Source organism: Hetaerina americana, unplaced genomic scaffold (assembly GCF_022747635.1).
Source record: "Hetaerina americana unplaced genomic scaffold, ioHetAmer1.1.p SCAF_3, whole genome shotgun sequence".
NCBI lineage: Eukaryota > Metazoa > Arthropoda > Insecta > Odonata > Calopterygidae > Hetaerina > Hetaerina americana.
In genome coordinates this window covers 62150105-62170516 of record NW_027286874.1, presented here as the reverse complement: position 1 = coordinate 62170516, position 20412 = coordinate 62150105, and the positions used below count along the sequence as shown (strand labels likewise).

At 32.1% G+C, this 20412-nt stretch overlaps 1 protein-coding gene across 1 annotated transcript in view; it reads left to right on the top strand.

Moving 5' to 3' along the window:
* LOC139690076 (uncharacterized) overlaps positions 1-8063 on the top strand; it is a 159017-nt gene extending 150954 nt beyond the window's left edge. Inside the window, exons 3-5 of the mRNA XM_071587277.1 lie at positions 604-695; positions 5391-5583; positions 7672-8063. Of these exons, the coding sequence (XP_071443378.1) occupies positions 604-695; positions 5391-5583; positions 7672-8063 (677 nt within the window). The remainder of the gene's footprint in view (positions 1-603; positions 696-5390; positions 5584-7671) is intronic.
* Positions 8064-20412: the final 12349 nt, after the last annotated feature.

Genomic DNA, 20412 nt, shown 5'->3' with positions numbered 1-20412 from the left:
ATTTTTGTGGAATTTTATGTTTGCATACACTTTTTCGTAAACTCTGCATCATTTCCCTTGTTATGGTTAAATGTTAAATGATTATTGATTTTAGCAATTGATATTTGATATAACCAGTATTGATATTTCTATGCATTTCAGATTGCGACTTTAGCTGGAATCCATAGCTGGTACTTCTCAACTAAATATTTTATTTTTCCTATTGCCTATAAACTAATTGTGTTACTTATGACTTTCAACTGTCAAGCAAACATGATAAAGATCCAAGATATCTATTTGTGAGCTTAAATACCATCATCATTTGAGTTCACTATACAACATCAGTGGTTAGTCATTTGAAGGGGAGGCGCCAGAAACAAAAATGGTGTAAATCATAACCCAATAACCCAGTAACTTAATTTTTATTATCAAATTCCAATAATTACAACACTTTATAGGGATTAATGCCAACAAGGGAGTGTTTTCCTATTATTAGTTGTGTAAATATATAATTTAAAATCATATTACTTAAGTTTTTTTATGCTATTGCAATGATCCATTTAAAATAATGAATATTTTCTCTTCTTTTATTTGCATGTCCTTCATCCTGATCGACCAATGTAGATGATGAATATGGGAAGAAGACAGTATCTGTCATGCTCAACGGAGAAGAATCAGAATTAGAAATAGTGGATCACCCAGCATCTGAGATGTCTGTGAGTAAATTTTGGCAACAGCGGAGACTTACTGTTTTCATATAAGTAGTCTAGAATCATAGTTTTTGATGGACCCTGTACAACTATTACAATATGAAAAACATGCACACACTGAATAACTATTGTACAATGCTAGGGTATTCTAAAGAATATAGCACTTCTAAAACATTGATTTATAACTGAATAGGTATCTTTTTTCATTACACTAACATATCCTTAGATAAAATCACTAAAAGGGGACTTATGTACAAACAACATTTCAGATACATTTTATGATGAACTATTTGTTTCAAAATATTATTTTTCATTTCAGTGTTTCTATGAAATATTAATCTTGTCACTATTAAATGAATAGCAAGAAACAAGTCAATTTATAATGAAACTGTGCATAAAGTTTGAAGTTTTAATGGCTGATTTCAGAACTTAGAATGCAAAACTACATGTCAAATTATTATGAACTGACAATTTGGATTGTCAAAGAATCTTTCCAAGTCCCAATTAGGTTTAAAACACTTATTATGCCATTTACTACAAGTTATTAAACATTTACTCCATCTATTTTGTTTCATTGTGATATTTTCTAAGGATTAGAACTCAGGGGAAATGCATCTATGTTCAACAAGTCTTGATCCCCCAGGAAAATGACATCTGTATGCATGTATGTGTGCATGTGTGTGTGTGTGTATATATATATATATATATATATATATATATATATATATATATATATATATATATATATATATATATATATATATATATATATACACATATACAAATACATTATATATACACATATATACTATATATAATACATTATACACACACACATATATATATATATATATATATATATATAATTTCTGTATGATTTTTACTAGATGACATCTATTAAGTTCAACATTAAATGAATAAAGAATTAATATTATTGAATAGTTGCACTTGAAAAATAACTCTTCAACCATTATTTATGATTGATTGAGTTGAGTGATATCAAATCCAGAAATTTTGAAAATGAGACCACAACCTTCTATTTGTTTTTAAACTGACACTATCATTACTGCAAATATATTATTAATTCTTCAATAAAATTAAACTCTCTACAGTGCAAAAGATAATTGTATGCAGGTATAAGGTAATACTACTCCAGGCTTTGCCAGATGTATTTTACTCTTGGAAGATAAAGACATCCATTATAAAAAATCACATAAACATCTGAATAATATTGCAAGTGAAGTCAAGCTATCAGACGTTATATTTAAGTATTTTTTGGTATCATAATGCCGTATTTTCTCATCGATAACGCGCACCCCTTAACTTTGTAGTTGTCATGAATTTCTATGAATACCGCGCGCCCAGGGCTTCATTGTTATCTTAAACGTGTATAAAATTATATATATAGTGTGTAAAAACACGTCTATATCCATTTACTAATAGATGGTAACAACCAATGAATGCATGAAATCATAATTGCCTGTGGCTATATCTACCGTAGTATACAGAAGATTAGAGCCAGGTGATTGAAATCAATTTAAACAACAGAAGGATAAAAAAATATACAATATTTACCAGCCAACACAATATGCCACCTTATTGTTTTTTGGCTATGATTCGTAAGTTGAAACGAGGCGTAGGTTTGTGTGCCCTTTTAATTGCTATTTAAAGTAACCCGCAGCAAATCAAATATAAAAATAAGACAATCTATGAAATATATGTTCTTGTTTCGTTTGCTTTGCTAGAATCGGCGCTCGACTGTTCTAGACACACTCCAAGTTCTATGAAAGTGCCGCCTGCATGGTGATTGTTTCAAACCTGAATTGAGTTAAGCCCTTGTAATTTAGAATCTTCTCAAGAAAACTACCCATGGAGAATAAAATCGTATATAGCTATGTTTAAGCTTGAAGTCATCATTATCGCGATAGAAAAAGGAAATCGCAAGGCTTCTGGTATTATCCATTAATAAATCTTTTAAATCAAAGTCACGTTCTAGTTGGGAAAAGTGGGTGATGTCTGGTATGAAAGACTACACAGAATCGGGAAGGATTAATAGAATGCCTTATGAAGAAATAAGCCGGTGGATCCTGGAAAGTTGCCAGGTTGTCAGTGTGACTTGTGTTAAAATGGGTCTGAAAAAGCCTTAGGGAATATTTCAACGCCATTGCTAGAAGATTAGGAAGAGTTTACTTCGAAGAGCGAACTCGGTGATGTGCCTGAAGAGATAATCAATGCACTTAATTCATTTAATGGTGATTCAGGTGACGAATTTCTTGGATTTGAGTGATCTATCTATCCTATCATATATTAATGCGCACGTGTATATAATACGACGTACTCTCCATATACGTGAAGTACTATGCATTAGATTGAATGAAGTATAGAAATTATATGTTTCTTCTTTTTCTCATGGATTTATGAGATGAAATTAAGTAGCAAATCTGTATAAAATAGAATGCAATTAGAAAGGCATGCTTCCAGACTAATTTATTTTTGCAAGACTCTTCTTTAAATTATAGTGTACATAGGAATGTGATTGTTTGGATTTTTTTCAATTTTCATTACATAATGGGTATCGTAATTTTTTCGATCATCTGAACATTTGTGTATAGATAACATGCGCGTTATCGATGGGAAAATGCGGTAATTGTGTGGCGAGGCACATAATTTTGGCGAAATTTAGTTGTAATAGTCAATGGAATCAGTTAAACTCATGCATCAAATTTTCATGCTTTGCAAAAGGTCCATGCCAAATGGTTTCCTGCACCAATTCCTCTAGTAGAATATGAACTTTTTTTAAATATGTTCATGCTCAATCATTGGGTTTTTATTTGTTCCCTTTTCCCTCTCTCTACCCTCTCCTCGTCCTTCTTCCAACCCCTCTGTTTTAGTGGGTGGCACTTGGAATAATTTATTTCGAGGTGGACCTGATTGGTTAACACTCTTCACTTTTGGCCATAATTGCTCAACTATTACTCAGTTTGACTATGGTAAAATATTCAATTGTTGAAAATTCTACTGGGCAGAATAAGTGGACCATGTTACATTTTGTTACCAGAGACCTTTTAGGTGGTTTGAGGAATGCTGTTGTAGGTTAATAATGTATGCAGAAATATTAATTGCTACCAGAAACAAACATAGTTGTATAATACAAGTATTATCTTGTATTTTGCTGTAATTTGGTTCCAGGTATGGTGAATCAACATCAATAAAGTGCATGGAATCCGTTAGCAATATAATTAGGTAAATATGGAGAAAAAGTGTTGTAAAAAATTGAACTTAATAATTTGATAGATGGTTGAGGCCGATACTCAGTGAAAATCCATTTGTAATGCACAAAGGAAGAAGATAATTGATCATTATATAATAGCACATTGTGCATAACATTCCAAAATCTTTAGGTGGAAATATGTTTATTTAATGAAGATAGTGTCAAGAATACTATGGGAATAACTCTTTCTTGGAAGTATAGTTACTGATTATTATATTCTGGAGCCCAGTAATTTAGGTATATAATTAGATGTTTCTGGTGAACTGAGAGTTCTAAACTAGTGTTTAGAGACAAGAAAAAAGTGATACCATGTATCTTGTATCCAATAATGTACTTTGTATCAAATAATCAAGTACAAAATATGTACTCATTATGACTAATTATCTTGGATTCATTTTATTTGTTGCATATTAATGATTCATAAAGATTGAGTTCACTCCAGTCACAGAATAAACATGAATTTCAGCCAGGAATTTAACTTCCCATCTCTCGTCTCTACTTTTTCAAATTTCTTAGCTTCAAGTAAATATAGTTATTCCAACATGTAGATGTTACTGTATGCTGAGCATTGTATATTTAGATGCATCTAGATATTGTCAAAGGTTTCTATCACACTGCATAAATATAATTTGTTTGCAGAATATAATATGTATGTATAATTTGTTGTGTATGGGATCGACTGACCTTTTTAAGGATAAATATTTCATTTTCCAGTCAAATGATCTTGGCCCCTGTGTGAAAAAAATTGATGTAAATTTCTGCCATATTCCTATCTTACCTGTGATTGTCTTTCATTATTTCTTGCCTATAATGGTCAACATATGAATAAACTCAGAGCACATTTAGTGATAAATCCTCTTGACATCAAATATAACTATTATGTGCTTCAATTTATTTTATTCTGAAATTGTAATGTATTACATTTAAATATAGTGGAATGCCATTATAATATTAAAGAAATGTATTATTAATGGATTATTAGCCTCCCATCTTCCCCTGATTCAGCACCCTGAAGATATTTCTAACACAAGTATTCTGCATTATTTTCTCTAGTAAGCAACAATGTTTGGGATATTTTTTAAAACAGAGTATGCACTACACTGAGAATTAGAATGACTGATCATTGGTGCATGATTTTGTTCTCGCCTCCTTTCCTCTACCTATCTTATCACATTCCTTTGGTCCAAACTACCCCTCTGCAATAAACAAAGATAACATGGCCATTTCCACATTGGCCAATAAATTCTATTAATAGTTCAAAAGTGTCTTATTCTTCAAAATACTCTGAAATGGTCGCCCATGCCACTAAACTGAGTATGTATTGATTATACTAATAGCTGGTAATTTGCACTATATTTTATGTTATAACTAATTCTGTTTCTTATTTCATATGAATTTAATGAAATATTATTCATTATGTGCCTCTTCAGGTTGAAAGCTACTGCACAACTTACAACCCTGATGTTTTTGTCGTGGTGTATTCAATAACTGACCGAGAAAGTTTAGAGAGAGCTGAAGATATTTTGAGCTTTTTGTGCAAAGCTGACTTGATGTCTACAAAAGCCGTCATTCTAGTTGGTAATAAGACTGATTTGGAAAGGTCAAGAGTTATCACTACATCAGGTAATGAATTAATATCTTTCTTAATTCCCCAAATATAGATCCTTTTTGAGAACAATTTCAATATTACACATGAATCCTTATCACATTATTTTTTCTAAGGAAATAATGGCAATTTTATGAGTATTTTATGCATTTACATCAATTCCTGTATAAAAACAACTTTAATGTAACTACTTTTTATATTGTTTATACAACGTAGATGCAATAGTATACTTAGGTGAAAGAGTATAATTGTAAAAAATATTAAGCACATCATTTGTTCAACCACATAACGTGATTATGTTTTATCTAGTCAATATAATTCAATATGGTCTCATGTTGTTCATTAAAAATTTTCATATGCACGTAATTCATAATGGCATTTGTACCTGTCTGACCAATACAAATTGCTGCTGTTAGTCCATATGTAACATCTTTCCCTTGCAATCTTTTTTGGCCAAAGAGCCTACAACATTCACAAGGTACAAAGCAAACATACAATAATTGAAATAAAGCACAAGGTACATACTATAATATGCAAACATATTTATAAAAATATGCTGGATTGTCAGACTTTTATCAAAGACCATATGACTAAGAGGGTGGAGATCTTATGCTCTTTCCTGTATCAGAATTAATGCTATGTGTTTATATACTTTTATGTCCTATTGGTCCAAGGGAAACAATTTACTTAATTATTTATTAGATTACATGATTACGAGAATGTTTAGTTGAAAGTTGGTTGAAAGTAATAATATAAGTAATTATAAGCAAAAGTCATTGAAAACCTATTCCAAATACCAGATGAAAAATGATGCACATATATTTTTACCCCTGCGTTAATTTGCAACAATGCACTTACTTCTATGTGTAAGAAAGTGCTCGCATTGTGTGTACCCAGAAATTAGTTTACCTGGCATTTCCTAGTTTAGTTGCTTTCTCCCGACCAAAAACCATGATATCTGAAATTTCCAATGACTGCAACATCTGGGAAAATAATACTATGACAGCAATACAATAAAAATATTAATATTTATCAATAGAGTAAAACCATTGTTCCTTAAAAAAGATATATCAATATGTAAGTACCAATTCAATTTATTTTATACTCATACATACATTAACACATATCACATGTATAAAACACATACATATACATTTAAAAACACACATTCATAGATTTATTGTGAGGTGACAACTAATGGCTAAACTGAATAAACATTATTGAAAATTTAAACCCAATATTCATTAAACAGAAGCATTGAAGAACATTAAGCAAGATCTACAAACAAGGAAAACATATAATCATTAAAATTAAAAAAATTAAGAGCTGAATAATACTAATTTGTGGAAGTTTAATACTAATTAGGAATGGCTTAATTTCTGTTTTAGTAGAGCTGCATTACATACCCTTTTAAATGAAAATAATGACATGGCATGTAAATCGAAGTTAGACAAGAAAATACATGTCATTAGAAACAGACGCACATCTACCAACTGATAATTAGGCACTACAATTCATCTTTAGATATGTAACAAAATTAATCATTGTATTAATTCTTGTTCATACTTGTAATGAGAAAGCAATCAATAACACTTTCACATTGACATGAAGGTAGTGTATTGTGGAGTAAATTAACAACTGATGTTTTTCCTGTATTAATTTTTATATTAGCAGCAATAGCAGTATGAACTGTATACTATTGACTTTCTCAGTACCCCTAATTTCTACTTTTCAATGCTATCCAAAATTGCTTTTATCTTCCTCTCTTTTTCACACTTACTCAGTATTATCCTTAATATCACAGCCTTTAGTACCCTACAATTACTAAATATTTCCTCCATGCACTTTTCGGCCTCCTTCAAATTTCCCTGCAATCTTACATTTCAAACCTTAATTTAATCTTCTGTTTTTTCTTCCTTTGTTCAATTTAGTTCTTTAATTCTTCCTTTAACCCACAATTCAAAGTAACATAAATAAATATCATCTTTCACGTCTTAGAAACTTAGCTTCTGAATCTTGCCAACATTTACCAAATGATAACTCAAAAATTTACCTTGTTATTTTAATGGTGTCATTTCTCTAAATAGACATTTTTACTTCTGCAGGTGGTCGATACTTGGCCAACAAGTATGAGTGTAAATTTATCGAAGCCTCTGGAGGGATTGACCATAACGTGGATGAATTGTTGGTGGGAATTCTAGCTCAAGCTAAGCTGAATGCATCCAGGGTGCAACAGAAGCAAGCACGTCAACAAAGGCATCAGAGACAACAGCGGCACCTCTTACAAAGACTTCACCATAGACATTCAGGAGGTGAAAACAACAATGAAAGTGAAGGCAATAACCAGCAGGCAAGCTCAAGTAAGAAAGCCAGGAAGAAGCAGAGCAGAATGGGAAACGTTGGAGGCAGTGGTGTCGCAAAGGCTCAAAGGATTCTAAATAAGTTACTACGAATGGATTCCAAATCTAGATCATGTGAGAATCTCCATGTCCTTTAACTGTGATGTGTACAATGATGACTTAAGAAAATGACCTCATGTTAGGTACTGGATGAGTGGAAGTAAAGTCATGGTGATACCTAGGACGTCTTGAGACCCCCTCCAGAGTGCAAGAATTATATTAAAGTAAGTACATATTGTCATGATGCCAAATGCACTCATAAAAATTAAATACAATTTGGCCTTGCTTCTGAACTGAATAAATATATTTTGTAAAGCCTAGATATGAAACTTAGTTCCTGGAAAATCTACTAATTAGTAAAGTACTTCTTAAAAATTATGCTCTATTGTTGAAGTCAAGAGTATAAATGCTTGAACTAGTATTTTTTATTTGAACAATATAAGTTCCTCTTAAAAGTATGCTCTCTGAATTGCATACAATTTTCATTTCGTCTTAATTATATATTTGCCTAATTATCTACAAATTGAGAGTTGTAATATAATAAATATATCAGAGAATACATGGAAGGAAAAGTAACATTTCGAACAAACACAAAACGATTAAAACTCTGAGTAAATTTGCATATATTGGGCATATTACATGATCAGGTCCTGGGCTGTCATTTCAGTGGTGGATCAATTTTTATTTTTTATTATTTGGGTAATTTATTCATGATAATACATATATATACTCATTGTGCCCTCTGTCAGATAAAATCAAAACTCAAATTGAATGCATATTCTATGTACTGTTCAAACAGCATATGAGTGATCTCCATGCTCTATTAATGTGGTAGACAAGAAGTGGAAAAGATCAATATTTTCTCTATTGGGTTCTTGATTGCTGTCTGGAATTTCTTGAATGCATTAATTCCAGAATTAGAAAAAGATAAAAATGATAGTGAAAAAAGAATTCTAACTCATTCAAGCTTAACCATATGGAAGTATGGAATGTTGATCAAATTGTGTGGATACAAGTCATTCTGCCAATGGAAGTAATGTAACTTATTAACTTCATCCTTATATGATTAAACAATGGTTACAAACTTGATAATGTCATGCTCATTTGAAAAAGATTTTATGCTCTTACTAAATTTGAAGAATGTAATCTGACAATATAAACAAATTTTCATCATGAACAAGAATGTTTGTTCAAGCTCAATTCATATTTACACCACTCAAAAACCAATTTGAGCCATACATTGACAAAGCACTTTTCCTTTTTTCTCTTTATAATTTCACGTAATTTGTTTAATTAATCACTGATTTTTACTGATAATGTGTATGCTATGTTGCTTAACTTAAGTTAAGCAATAAATAATTATGTACTTGTGAAAGTACTGAAATATAAAATTGACTGTTAATTATAAAATCATCAATGCTTTCTTCTAATATTGCCTAATCAATACAGGAGAATTTAGTATAAAAATGTGTTTCAGACACATTTACATAATGCCTTAAGGCAGTTAATCAAATGATTATCATCAAGAAAAGAAAATCTAACAACATGAGTGGGTGAGTCATTTTTGTGACATTGTCCAAAAATTATTTTTATGCACTAGTTCATCTATTTTAACGTTCCTGTCCTCCAAACCAACTCTTAACAAATTTATTCCAGAACAGGACAAAAATTTCTAACACCAGTCTGTAGTTAATTATCCTCCCAAAGATTCCATGTCTTGTAGCCTTTAAACTTATGTATTGATCACTTTTAAAGTCAGGTGTGATTCCAACTATTTTTGTACATAGAGTAGCTAGAAGTGTATATATCTATATGTATACATATAATGCCAGAGTAATTTCACTGATAAAATAAACTCCTGCATCTAATATGAAAAAGTTGAAATGAGAGGAAATCTGTGATATAATCAGAGAGAAACATTGCTTAAATGTATAATTCATAGTCTTATTTAATGGTTGCTCTAAACGGTTCCAGTGTATTTAATTTAGTGCAGCAATCATTCTTCAGGTTATATGACTTTCCTCAGTATTTTTGGCTTAAACTTATTTGACAGTGCTTTGCTGGGTATACTATCTATGTTTTATGCAACTTCTTCACATTCTGTGTATTTTGGTAGACACAATGTCTGAGAAAAATTAATGAAATGTGAAAACAGTCATCTCATGAAATATGTTCAGTCTTTTCCTGAAACCATTGTACAGAGTAAACATCATATACCTTAAACTAAAGGGAATCTTATGCTATAACTTTTTAAGATGTGCTTTGCAAGAATTAAGTTTGTTCATGGAACTTTTATAGAAACCAGATGGAATTTCAAGTTAAAAATGCCAAGTATCCCTATGTATATTTTCATTAATTTGAAGGTGTTTTACGAATGATAAAATATCATGGGGGTGTCACCCCAAAAACAAATATCCAAGGTTCACCATATTTTTATGGTAAACTTTATTCAAATTCTGATGTTCAAATATATGCAGTTAATGATATTATCTTCGTTTCATACACACACCCAATAAGAATTATCACAATTGTATAGGTATTTGAGACCACTTTTAAACAGACATCCCAGTGATATCATTACCACCTCACTATACAGGTAATGGTTGAATAAACATATCACTACGATGTCTTTACCATATTGGTCCCACATTCTCATATACATGGTAGTGGTAATTTTTTGCAGGGTAATAAGGTAGCTCCCAAGATAATAAACCAAAATTTTTCTCAAATCAACAATCTTTTCATTTTTTCATAAACATCAGATCTAATTATCAACTGTAGTAGTTTTCTGTTTTCCTTGGATAGGTGTAGATTACTCCTTGCTGCAGTACAATCCTATTGGTTATTTCAGTATCCAAATAATTCCTAATTTTTGTTCCCTAACAGACATTTACATATTTCTCTAAGTATTTCTTGAGTCCAGATCTGTCAATGTAATTGCTTTCTACCATCAATTAATATTGCTTGGGTGAAGGGACTTATACATCGATACTGAATAATATTCTTAATAAATTTCAGAGTGTCCAACAATACTTATGCCAAATATATATTTGTAGCTTCTGGATAATGTATCTTTTAGTGAAAAGTACCTACGTTTTCAGTGGATTGGTCGTCGCAAGAGAAAAATTTTATGCCAAAATTCCCAGAAAAATGAACTATCTGTGGAAGGATTGAGAATTAACATCATTTCATGTAAAATATTTTTCAAAAGATATTCCATTATACACCTCTTTGTGAAATGCATCATATGCTTGTGTGAATGGAAATTTGGAGCTAATGTAAAATTTCAGTTGTCAGTGTTTCATCTCACACAAGTTTCTTATCATTAAAACACAAAATTCAAACTTGTTTCTCATGTGTGGGTATATTCCAGGGGAACTCCTAGGGTGCTTCATGATGCAAATACAATCATTGAAATTTATAGGGTTTTAAGGAAAAAATTTGATCCAAAAGTTTTAAGAGAAAGTTAAATTTAATAAAAATGTTAGCATAAGTGTTTTTTGAAGTGATTGGACAATAATATTTATCATTTTTATCTGTATAGCAGTTATATAATATATATATATATATATATATATATATATATATATATATATATATATATATATATATATATATATATTACATTAATAGTAGACAAATTATACATATTGATGATGAAATTGACTCCAATTGTTGTTGGAGTGGTTGGATTGTTTTGATGGGTGAGAGAGTTAGGGAGAGTGGGCATCCCTGGATATTCCACCGTTTTCTTGCTCTTCCGTTCCAAAGGTATTTATATAATTTCAATGATTTAACTCCACCTAGAACCTTAAGATATAAATAAGCTCTCAACTGTCAAGACATGCCTAGTAACATGGATTAATCGGTGTTTCAATGGCAAAGTGATACTCATATGTCTCGATGCATCATTTTTTATGTCCAAAAATGAAGACTCCATGTGGTAGTGTCCTCATGTGCCATTCCATTGAGAATGCTCCATTTGGAAATAAGAAAAATCCACCTCTACCCCAATCCTCTGGTGAATTTCACATAAATGTATTCACACACATGTATTTGCAGACTTATTCTTACTGGGATAGACTAATTTCACGGTGAATACCAAAATTTAACATCACATAATGCATAGACATATTCCATTAAATATTTTCAAGATTATTTAATTGTTGAGGCAATGAATACATACTTACATATATATATATATATATATATATATATATATATATATATATATATATATATATATGTATGTATAATTTTAAATGGAGAAGCAAGATATTGCAGGCAAATAAAAACACAGAGAAACACATAAACACATACAAATGAAACGTTTTCCAAACGTTTCATCCTCTCTCAGGAAAGAAGAAACTCTTCTTTCAGTTCCTTCTTTCCTCAGAGTAAGTTGGTTTGACCACTGAAAATTTAGTATTTGTGTGAGTTTCATTGTCTGTGTTTCTCTGTGTTTTTGTTCACTAGTGCTATCTCGCTTCTCTTTTTGAATTATTATTCTCATCCATGAGACTTTAAGGTTTGTTATTTATTCATTTGTCCAGTAGACCCAGGGTACAGTATTGGGAATATGTATATGACAGGTGCATAGGGCACGTCAATGGGATATACATCACATTATTCCCAAATAGAAATACAAATACATTTACAATAGGAAACTAATATACACTCATAAGGCATCAGATAATATGAGGTAAACTGCTATGATCCAAATAGTTCTCTTCAAATATCAATATCCACAATGGTTGTTACATTATTTTCACATAAAAGTCTTCAGAATTCCATGCAGTCTTTGGTAATGGTAGGTGACCCCCTCTCAGCATATTTGAAGAGTTACTAGATAATGAGCAAAGTTTGTGCCAAAATTCATGGGCTTGGAAATGTGTAAATATTTTTCCTTGATTCTATCTAGAGTTTAGTATATGCTGTGCTACCCATAAACTGCCATCAAATCTTCCTTCACCAGTTTCAAAACATTTATCTATGTCATGTTCAGCAGAAATAGTTGTTCACAGGAAAAGGTATATTGAACTAAGATTCTTCAGAATTGTTGGTTTTGGGCAGACTAATTTCATAGTGCATGGATGTATTCTCACCAGTGCATGGATGTATTCTGGAATTTTATATCTCCAGTTCTCATATTCTCAGCTCTCCTCCTTGCTCAGTGACCTGTGTGAATCCCCCAATGCATGTATGTACTCCTTGCATTCAGCCATGGCCTAAGCGTTTAAGAATATGCAATATAGTGTTGTACAGGATCACTACACTGATTACATTGACACCTTCTCTGTTCTTTTTCTAAATGTTTTTAATATGACAATATGATTACATATCATTCTCCATGTCTAAAAGATGGATCCATTTTTATATTAAACTAAAATAATACATAATATATGACAGGTTTTATTAATGTTATGTAAATTATTAATTAATAGTTTTGTATGGCCAGTAGCACAACTAGGGGGGCAATGGGGAATGTCTGCCCTGGATTTTCGGTCTACCACAGTGGTTGGGGAACCAGAGTAATTTTTTTCAAATCGAGTAAAAATCTCAGTTCTACTAAAACTTTTTTGGGGATAAGGGAGGAAGGGACAGCAAACTCGAACACTGTGCCATCCAGCACAAGCTCTGGTTATGTCTTTATGTATGGTCAATGGTGTGATTTAGCCATCATTGAAATTTTTACAAATGCTTTTGTATAATGTCCTAAGTTTCCTTTAAAAATACTTTCATTTATTCTTGATCAAAATAATTAATTTGCATAAAAAATGTTCTATTCTGCTGCTATATTTTGCAATAGGAGAATTGATTTATTTGGGATTGCTAAATCATAATCTAAATATTAATTTTTAATTAACATTGTTCTTATTTAATAAAATTATGGTTGGATTTTTTGTTAGATAATCAATTGCTTAAGCTAGGTTTTGGATAGAAACCGACTGTGCACTCCTACCATTCTTAACCTCACCTAATATGACAAAACCTGACACCCCTCATGAGAATCAACTGTTCTACAATTCTGGATACATTCTATTTCCCTACATGGCATCCAACATCCATATCCTTTCCTTGCAACCACTTTGCTAGCCTAACATTCTCCCTTCAATCACAGTCTTCAGCATTCCATCACCAATCAAAATGCTTTGCATCCATCCTTCTGCTCTCTTTGGATTTCTCCATCTGATGCTCTCTCCTCTACCATCATGCCTGGTATTTTTTCATATCATTTCCTGTCTGTCTATTTGACCTTTTCTATCCTTCTCCACACTCACATCTCAAAACTTTCTGATCTACACTTATCATCTTCTTTAATGACCAAGTTTCCAAGCCAAACAGGGCACGCTCCTGAACAAAGTTTTCACTGGTCTTTTCTTAACCGCCTTGCATAACATCCTTGTCATCAATTCCCTCCTCCTTGTGAAAGCTACTTTGCCTAATGCTATTCTTCTTACTAATGCTTTCCCTACTACTTTGACCACCAAGAACTACCAATATAGGTCAACTTTTCCACCAGCTGTGGTTTATGAACTCTTATTTTAATATTTAACTCACATTTCCTCTTTCTTGAAAAGCTCATAGCCTTTGCTTTGCTACATTTCATCTCACCCCATACTTATCACAATGATTTTCTTATGCCCTCAGTAATGACAGCTCACTGACTAACAAGAGCTTGATCATTTTCAAATCTAACTGATTTTTTAAATTCCCCACTAATTTTCATTCCTATTTCCAGTCCCTCACATGCCATTTTCACCATTTCCTTCACGCTTAAAGTTGAAAATCATGGATGACTATGAACATCCCTGTCATACTTCTAAAACTGCCCTGACCACGGCTCTCTATCCGCCACCCAAAAGTTAGCAGTTTGGCACACAGGTTACAGATAAGACACCTATTCCACCATCCTACTTCTGTCTTCTGGTCATTAATTCTGCCCAATTTATTCCATTAAACACCTTCCTGAAATCTATGAAAGAAACATATATTCAGATTATAATCAATAGTCCTTTCTATTAAGGATTTCATTACTGCTATGGCGATGTGCATATTCTGATCATTCTGTACCCAAATTTATTATCCTGCTAATAATTATTAGCCTTCCTCTCTATTCAGTCATTGATGATCCTAAATACCACTTTTGCTGCCTGTGAAATCTAAGTTGTTGCTCTACATATAGTCCCCACACATAGCTGTCTTTTGCTTTTTTGGTATAGGAACTAATACTGATCTGATGAAGTCTTCTTGCCAAAGTCCGCTCTCATAAATGATAGGAATTATTCCATGACAACTCTTCCTTCCACATTTTCCTAAACTCTAGTAGTCCTTCAGGAATGTTTTCTATCCCATGACATTATTTAATTTAATGTCCTTTCTATCTTATGATTAGGTATGCCTAGCTCTTAGCTATCCCCATTTAGGTTATATTCTTCCTATGTCAAACTTGCTGGCCTAATATCTTTGCCATATAGATCCTCTGTGTATTCTTTCTGTCTCTCTTGGATCTTTTATGTTTCAATCAGTAATTTTGCTGCCATATGTTTTTTTCTGTCCTCATATTTTCCCATCTGGTAAATCTTTATCCTTTCTGTAAAGTGCATATACAGGTATTTCATCCTCCCTTTTTAAACTTTCCATATCCTCACACAGCTTTACCAAGCTGCTTTGCCCCATTATTTTTCCACCTCATTCTATTATTTATCTCCTTATACTTCCTTTCGCCCAATTCTATGTTTGCATTATTCCGTTTCCTGCTATCACCTATCTTCTTAATCATCTCATCGATGATCCATAGTTTCCTTGTTCTTTTCTTTAAACTTTTCTTATAATTTTGTTAGCATCTTTGAATATCCCTTCCTTGATATGTTCCCATTATTCTTCAGCAGCACCAGTCTCCCTGTCCACACTAATAATTTTTTCTATTGCCTCCTGGTACTCCTTCCTTTTCATCCTGGTTAATGCTTCTATATTCCATCTCCTCACCCATCTTCTAGGTTTACCACCTTGAAGCTTACATAACATTTCATTGGTACTAAATTATGATCTAAATCCACATCTTTCCTGGAAAACTATCCGAAATGATTATGCCATTCACAACTCTTTGTTTAACCATAACATAGTTTAACTGATATCGCTCTGAATCCCCAGACATTTTCCACATGCATTTACATGCACTGTGGTATTTTTCAGATGTGCTATATGAATTAACCCTTGTTTCCTGCAGAACTCATCACTTTCTCCCTAGCCCATAACTGGGGTACCCTCAACTATTTCCTGCAATTGAATCTATAGCCTGTTGAAATCTGCCTATTATATGATTGCTTGTTTGCATGTAGACCTGAGCAGTGACTTAGTATGTTGGTTCAGGTTTTACTTCTACTGATTATATTTTATCACTTGTCTATTCTACATTTACTACTCTTCCTGCCTTTTTGTCACAAAATATAGTAACCCCTTGCTGGCTTTCTTCCCCTATGCTATCATATATTACTCCATATTCATCTCTCTACTTTATTATTGAGTCTGAGATGAGTAAAATAATTCAGAAGTCAAGTGTGACTTGTTAAAATATTAGTTTTATTGCCTGCCTTTGATTCTCTTTGCACTCAGCTACTGTTAGTTCACTAACCTCTTCTTTTTTGTCTTTCTATATTTCAAAATATGTGTACCCATCAATTTCCTTCAACTTTAATTTCCTATATTGCAATGTGGAGGATATATCAATTGCAGATCTTAGTAAAATTGTGGGATATCAGTTATGACCCACTTACGCAAGAGAATTCTTGTCTTGGAAAGCCTATTTAAGAGTCCTATGAGTGGAAATGGCAACTATTGCTAGCTACATAACTTAAATGCCTGTACATGTAACAAGAAATATATATATATATATATATATATATATATATATATATATATATATATATATATATATATATATATATATACACACACACATATATATACACACACACACACATACATACACGTGAGGAAATGCACTAATGAAGATCTCTTATATGATTCATTTTAAGTGTTAATTTGGTGGTTTTTATATGTTTTTTATTTAGTCTTGCACTCTAATGTTTATTGGTTAAAATATTTATCCAGGTGGAGTATTGGCTTTTTAATTTTAAGTTTAAATTCTTTCCACCAGCTGGTCTGCAAAGACCCAAACATATGGCTGGCTGATAATTTGCATGAGAGAAATTCTGGAATGTTACATAAGAGGCGATAATATTGCAATTTATATATGTTCTCTGAGGGACTTCTTGATTAAATACTTAAATATCATTCATATTTGAGAGCAGGCACCCATCTCAGTTCAGGATTTTGTGCCTATTCCTCTTTGAGATGGTTTAATGAGATAGATGTTTTTGTTTGTAATTTTACTTTTGTAGCATTATAATAAGCCACATAGTCTAAAGCCAATAATATAATATAATCAAAATCAATTTTTATTTTCAAATTCACCCATTATCCTCCAAGTTTTCTTTTTTTATATGACATGCACAAACTACAATGACTGAAAACAGGGCCTATGTTTATCTGTGAAGAGCCCTACAGTAAGTTTTTTGAAAGTTGCAAAGTGCACCAGAGATCTTAGAAATTATGCCAGAGTGAGGTATTTATTATTCAGACTTTGCTATATGAAACAAGTTGTTATTTTTGTAGAGAAATATTGTTTACAGTGGATCATTATTTAAGTAGGCATCTATCCTCATGCATATGCATGCGTCTTGGTGATGATTTTTTTGCTTTTGCTCTTCTAATGCCTTTGATCATTGGTTTGTCCTTGAAATATCTGGAAGCTTGTCATCAGGTTTCCCAGGGGTCAAGCCACCGCAGTTGACAAAGCATCCACACCAGGGGCAGGGCTTGATCATACAGCTTTTGGGTTAACAGGCGAGGACATAACTTGTCTGTGACTGACTGTTTATCTTCAAAATCACCATTTGACATTATGCGACAAAACTTAACAAAAATAGTATTACTTTATTATTTTCATTAGTCTGTTGAAATAGCTTCATCTTATGAATTTATTATCATTCTTTCCAGACAGATTGCTTTCAAAAAAGATTATTTGTAAATTACTTTAAAAAAAGTCCATTGCCAGTGTTCTTTTCAGCTATTGGGAACATAACTCTCCTGCCAGGCATTATTAGCTCAGTGGTGTCCACCCTAAATGAATGTTTGCATGATCCCACTTTTATTGGGGGATAAAAAGATAGGACAGACAAAAGAGGAAGGAGAAAGAGAGGAGTGTGGGAATGGAAAAGGGAAGAGAAATGAGAGAAAAGGCAAAAGCGACAACTTGATACCCTTGAGTGAGTTTGAATGAGAGAGAGAAAGAGAGATTAGGGGCAGAGGGAAAAAGATGGTGAGCATACTGTCATGCCAACCACAGGTGCCACTAGACAAACATGTTAAAATTCATGTTGCACATTCACCCAACACAAGTTTGAGCTCTTATCAAAGAAATACTTTTTGCTTATGATGGTCAAGGTACATTGTTACAGACAGAGGCTAAAATGCAAATATATGCATGATCTTAGTAATGTTTATGCTTTAAGTAATTTATTTCACCTGATTTTAAATGTCACTTAATTAATATATTTTCGACCATCACATTGTGTTTGGTTGCCATCCATATTCAATGGAATGAAACTCATTCCATTTGCCTCTTATTTCATTTGATAGAATGGGTACAAAGAAATTTTAAAATACTGGCAAACCAACATCTAATAATTTTTTCCACCATTAGAAAATGTATGAAAGTACATTGGCTAATGAGAGTTATTTTAGGGTGAAACTGGCCATGAAATCACATTTTAGGTAATTAAACCCTTAACTATTTTTCACGTCGTGCCTACATATGTAATACTACTGATTAAAACATATGCTGGGCAAAGTTCAAAACTGTTTTATAGATAAATACATTTTCTAGTTATTTCAAAATACATATATAGTATATATGATTGTTAACGTTTTAACAAAAAAAATTCACTCTAAAATAGCATATCAAATTAATACCTGTGAACATTCTTGATAAATATCATGCAGGTTGAATAATGAAGTTAAATTATTAACTAACTACATTCACAGTCGTAACATCTATATATTGGTTTTATAAACACATGAGTTGTGTGAAGGTTAATGGTATATTTAGTGGTACCATGCCAGGATATTGTTTCCTGTTTATTCTTTTTAAATGACCATCTGTTTGAAATTGTTGGTTAAACATCGCCATAATTAAAATGCCTTTGAAATTCTTCTCATTCTTAGAATATAATTTATACTTTAATATTGATGAAGTCTTCAATGGGGTTCATATTTTGGATAATTTCTTTCAGCGAACTAGAATTGATCAATCACAAGATTGATTTGGTACTCGCCTCATATTTAACCATATCAACATCAGTATTTCAATCCTAGGATTGATTTACTGCAGCTACTACATACTACTCTATTTGAATGCAAGGTTGCATATTCTAGGGAGAATAATGTCGACTTTACCATATAGTATAATTAATTCATATTCATGGGAAAGGGGGGTGGTTTCTGTACCATCAATAACAGAAAATTGTGATATTAAGGAAGTCACATTTCTTTTATTATACCTCGGGAAAGGTATGGCAGTCCATTGGGTAGAGTGCTGGAATATTGACCAGAGGGCCTGAATTCAAATCTGGGTTTAAGGGCGCCCACCCTCAGCTTCACTTCATGTTCAACTATGTCATTTTTTGGGTACCATGCCATCCTGGGAAACTAGGGGTAACACAGGTTAAGTCACAGAGTGACTCACCTTCCCTGGGTGATGAATTTTCCATGATATTGGAATAGGTGTTAGGTGCTACCCTCATCCATCAAATCAGCCTTTGGGTTGATAACTGTGGTTTTCATCACTGGTAAATATTTAGTTCCATATTTTCAGACTTTCCTGTACATTCAAAATTTTAGTCCATAAATTATAATATACATTTACTAGAAGCTTCTATTGTATGGTCAAATGAGGCATGAAACTTTCTCATAATATATTAGCTATATTCATTTTCAGTGTTATATTTATGTTATTTTCATTTTGACTTGCATCATGTATTATTATAGTTGAGAATTTTATTTAAATTGGAATTGACTAAGGCCAGAGCCATGGATTCAAATTAAGTATCCTAAGAAGAAAACAGCCAATTAACTGAGGAAAGATTCACACATTGAAATTTTTTTCAATCGTTATTTGCTAAAAGAAGACCAATTATAGGGAATCGGCTCTAATATTCCTTTGTAAAAAGTATATAAAAATGTATATTAAAAATATTTTCTCATTTTTTCATTCAATAGTTTGTTGAATAAAGAAGCTTTATCTATCAGCTAAATGCCATTAAACTGGGTGGCATCTCTTTCTGGATATCTCAGGGTTGATATCCAACTTTTAATTGGAGAAAC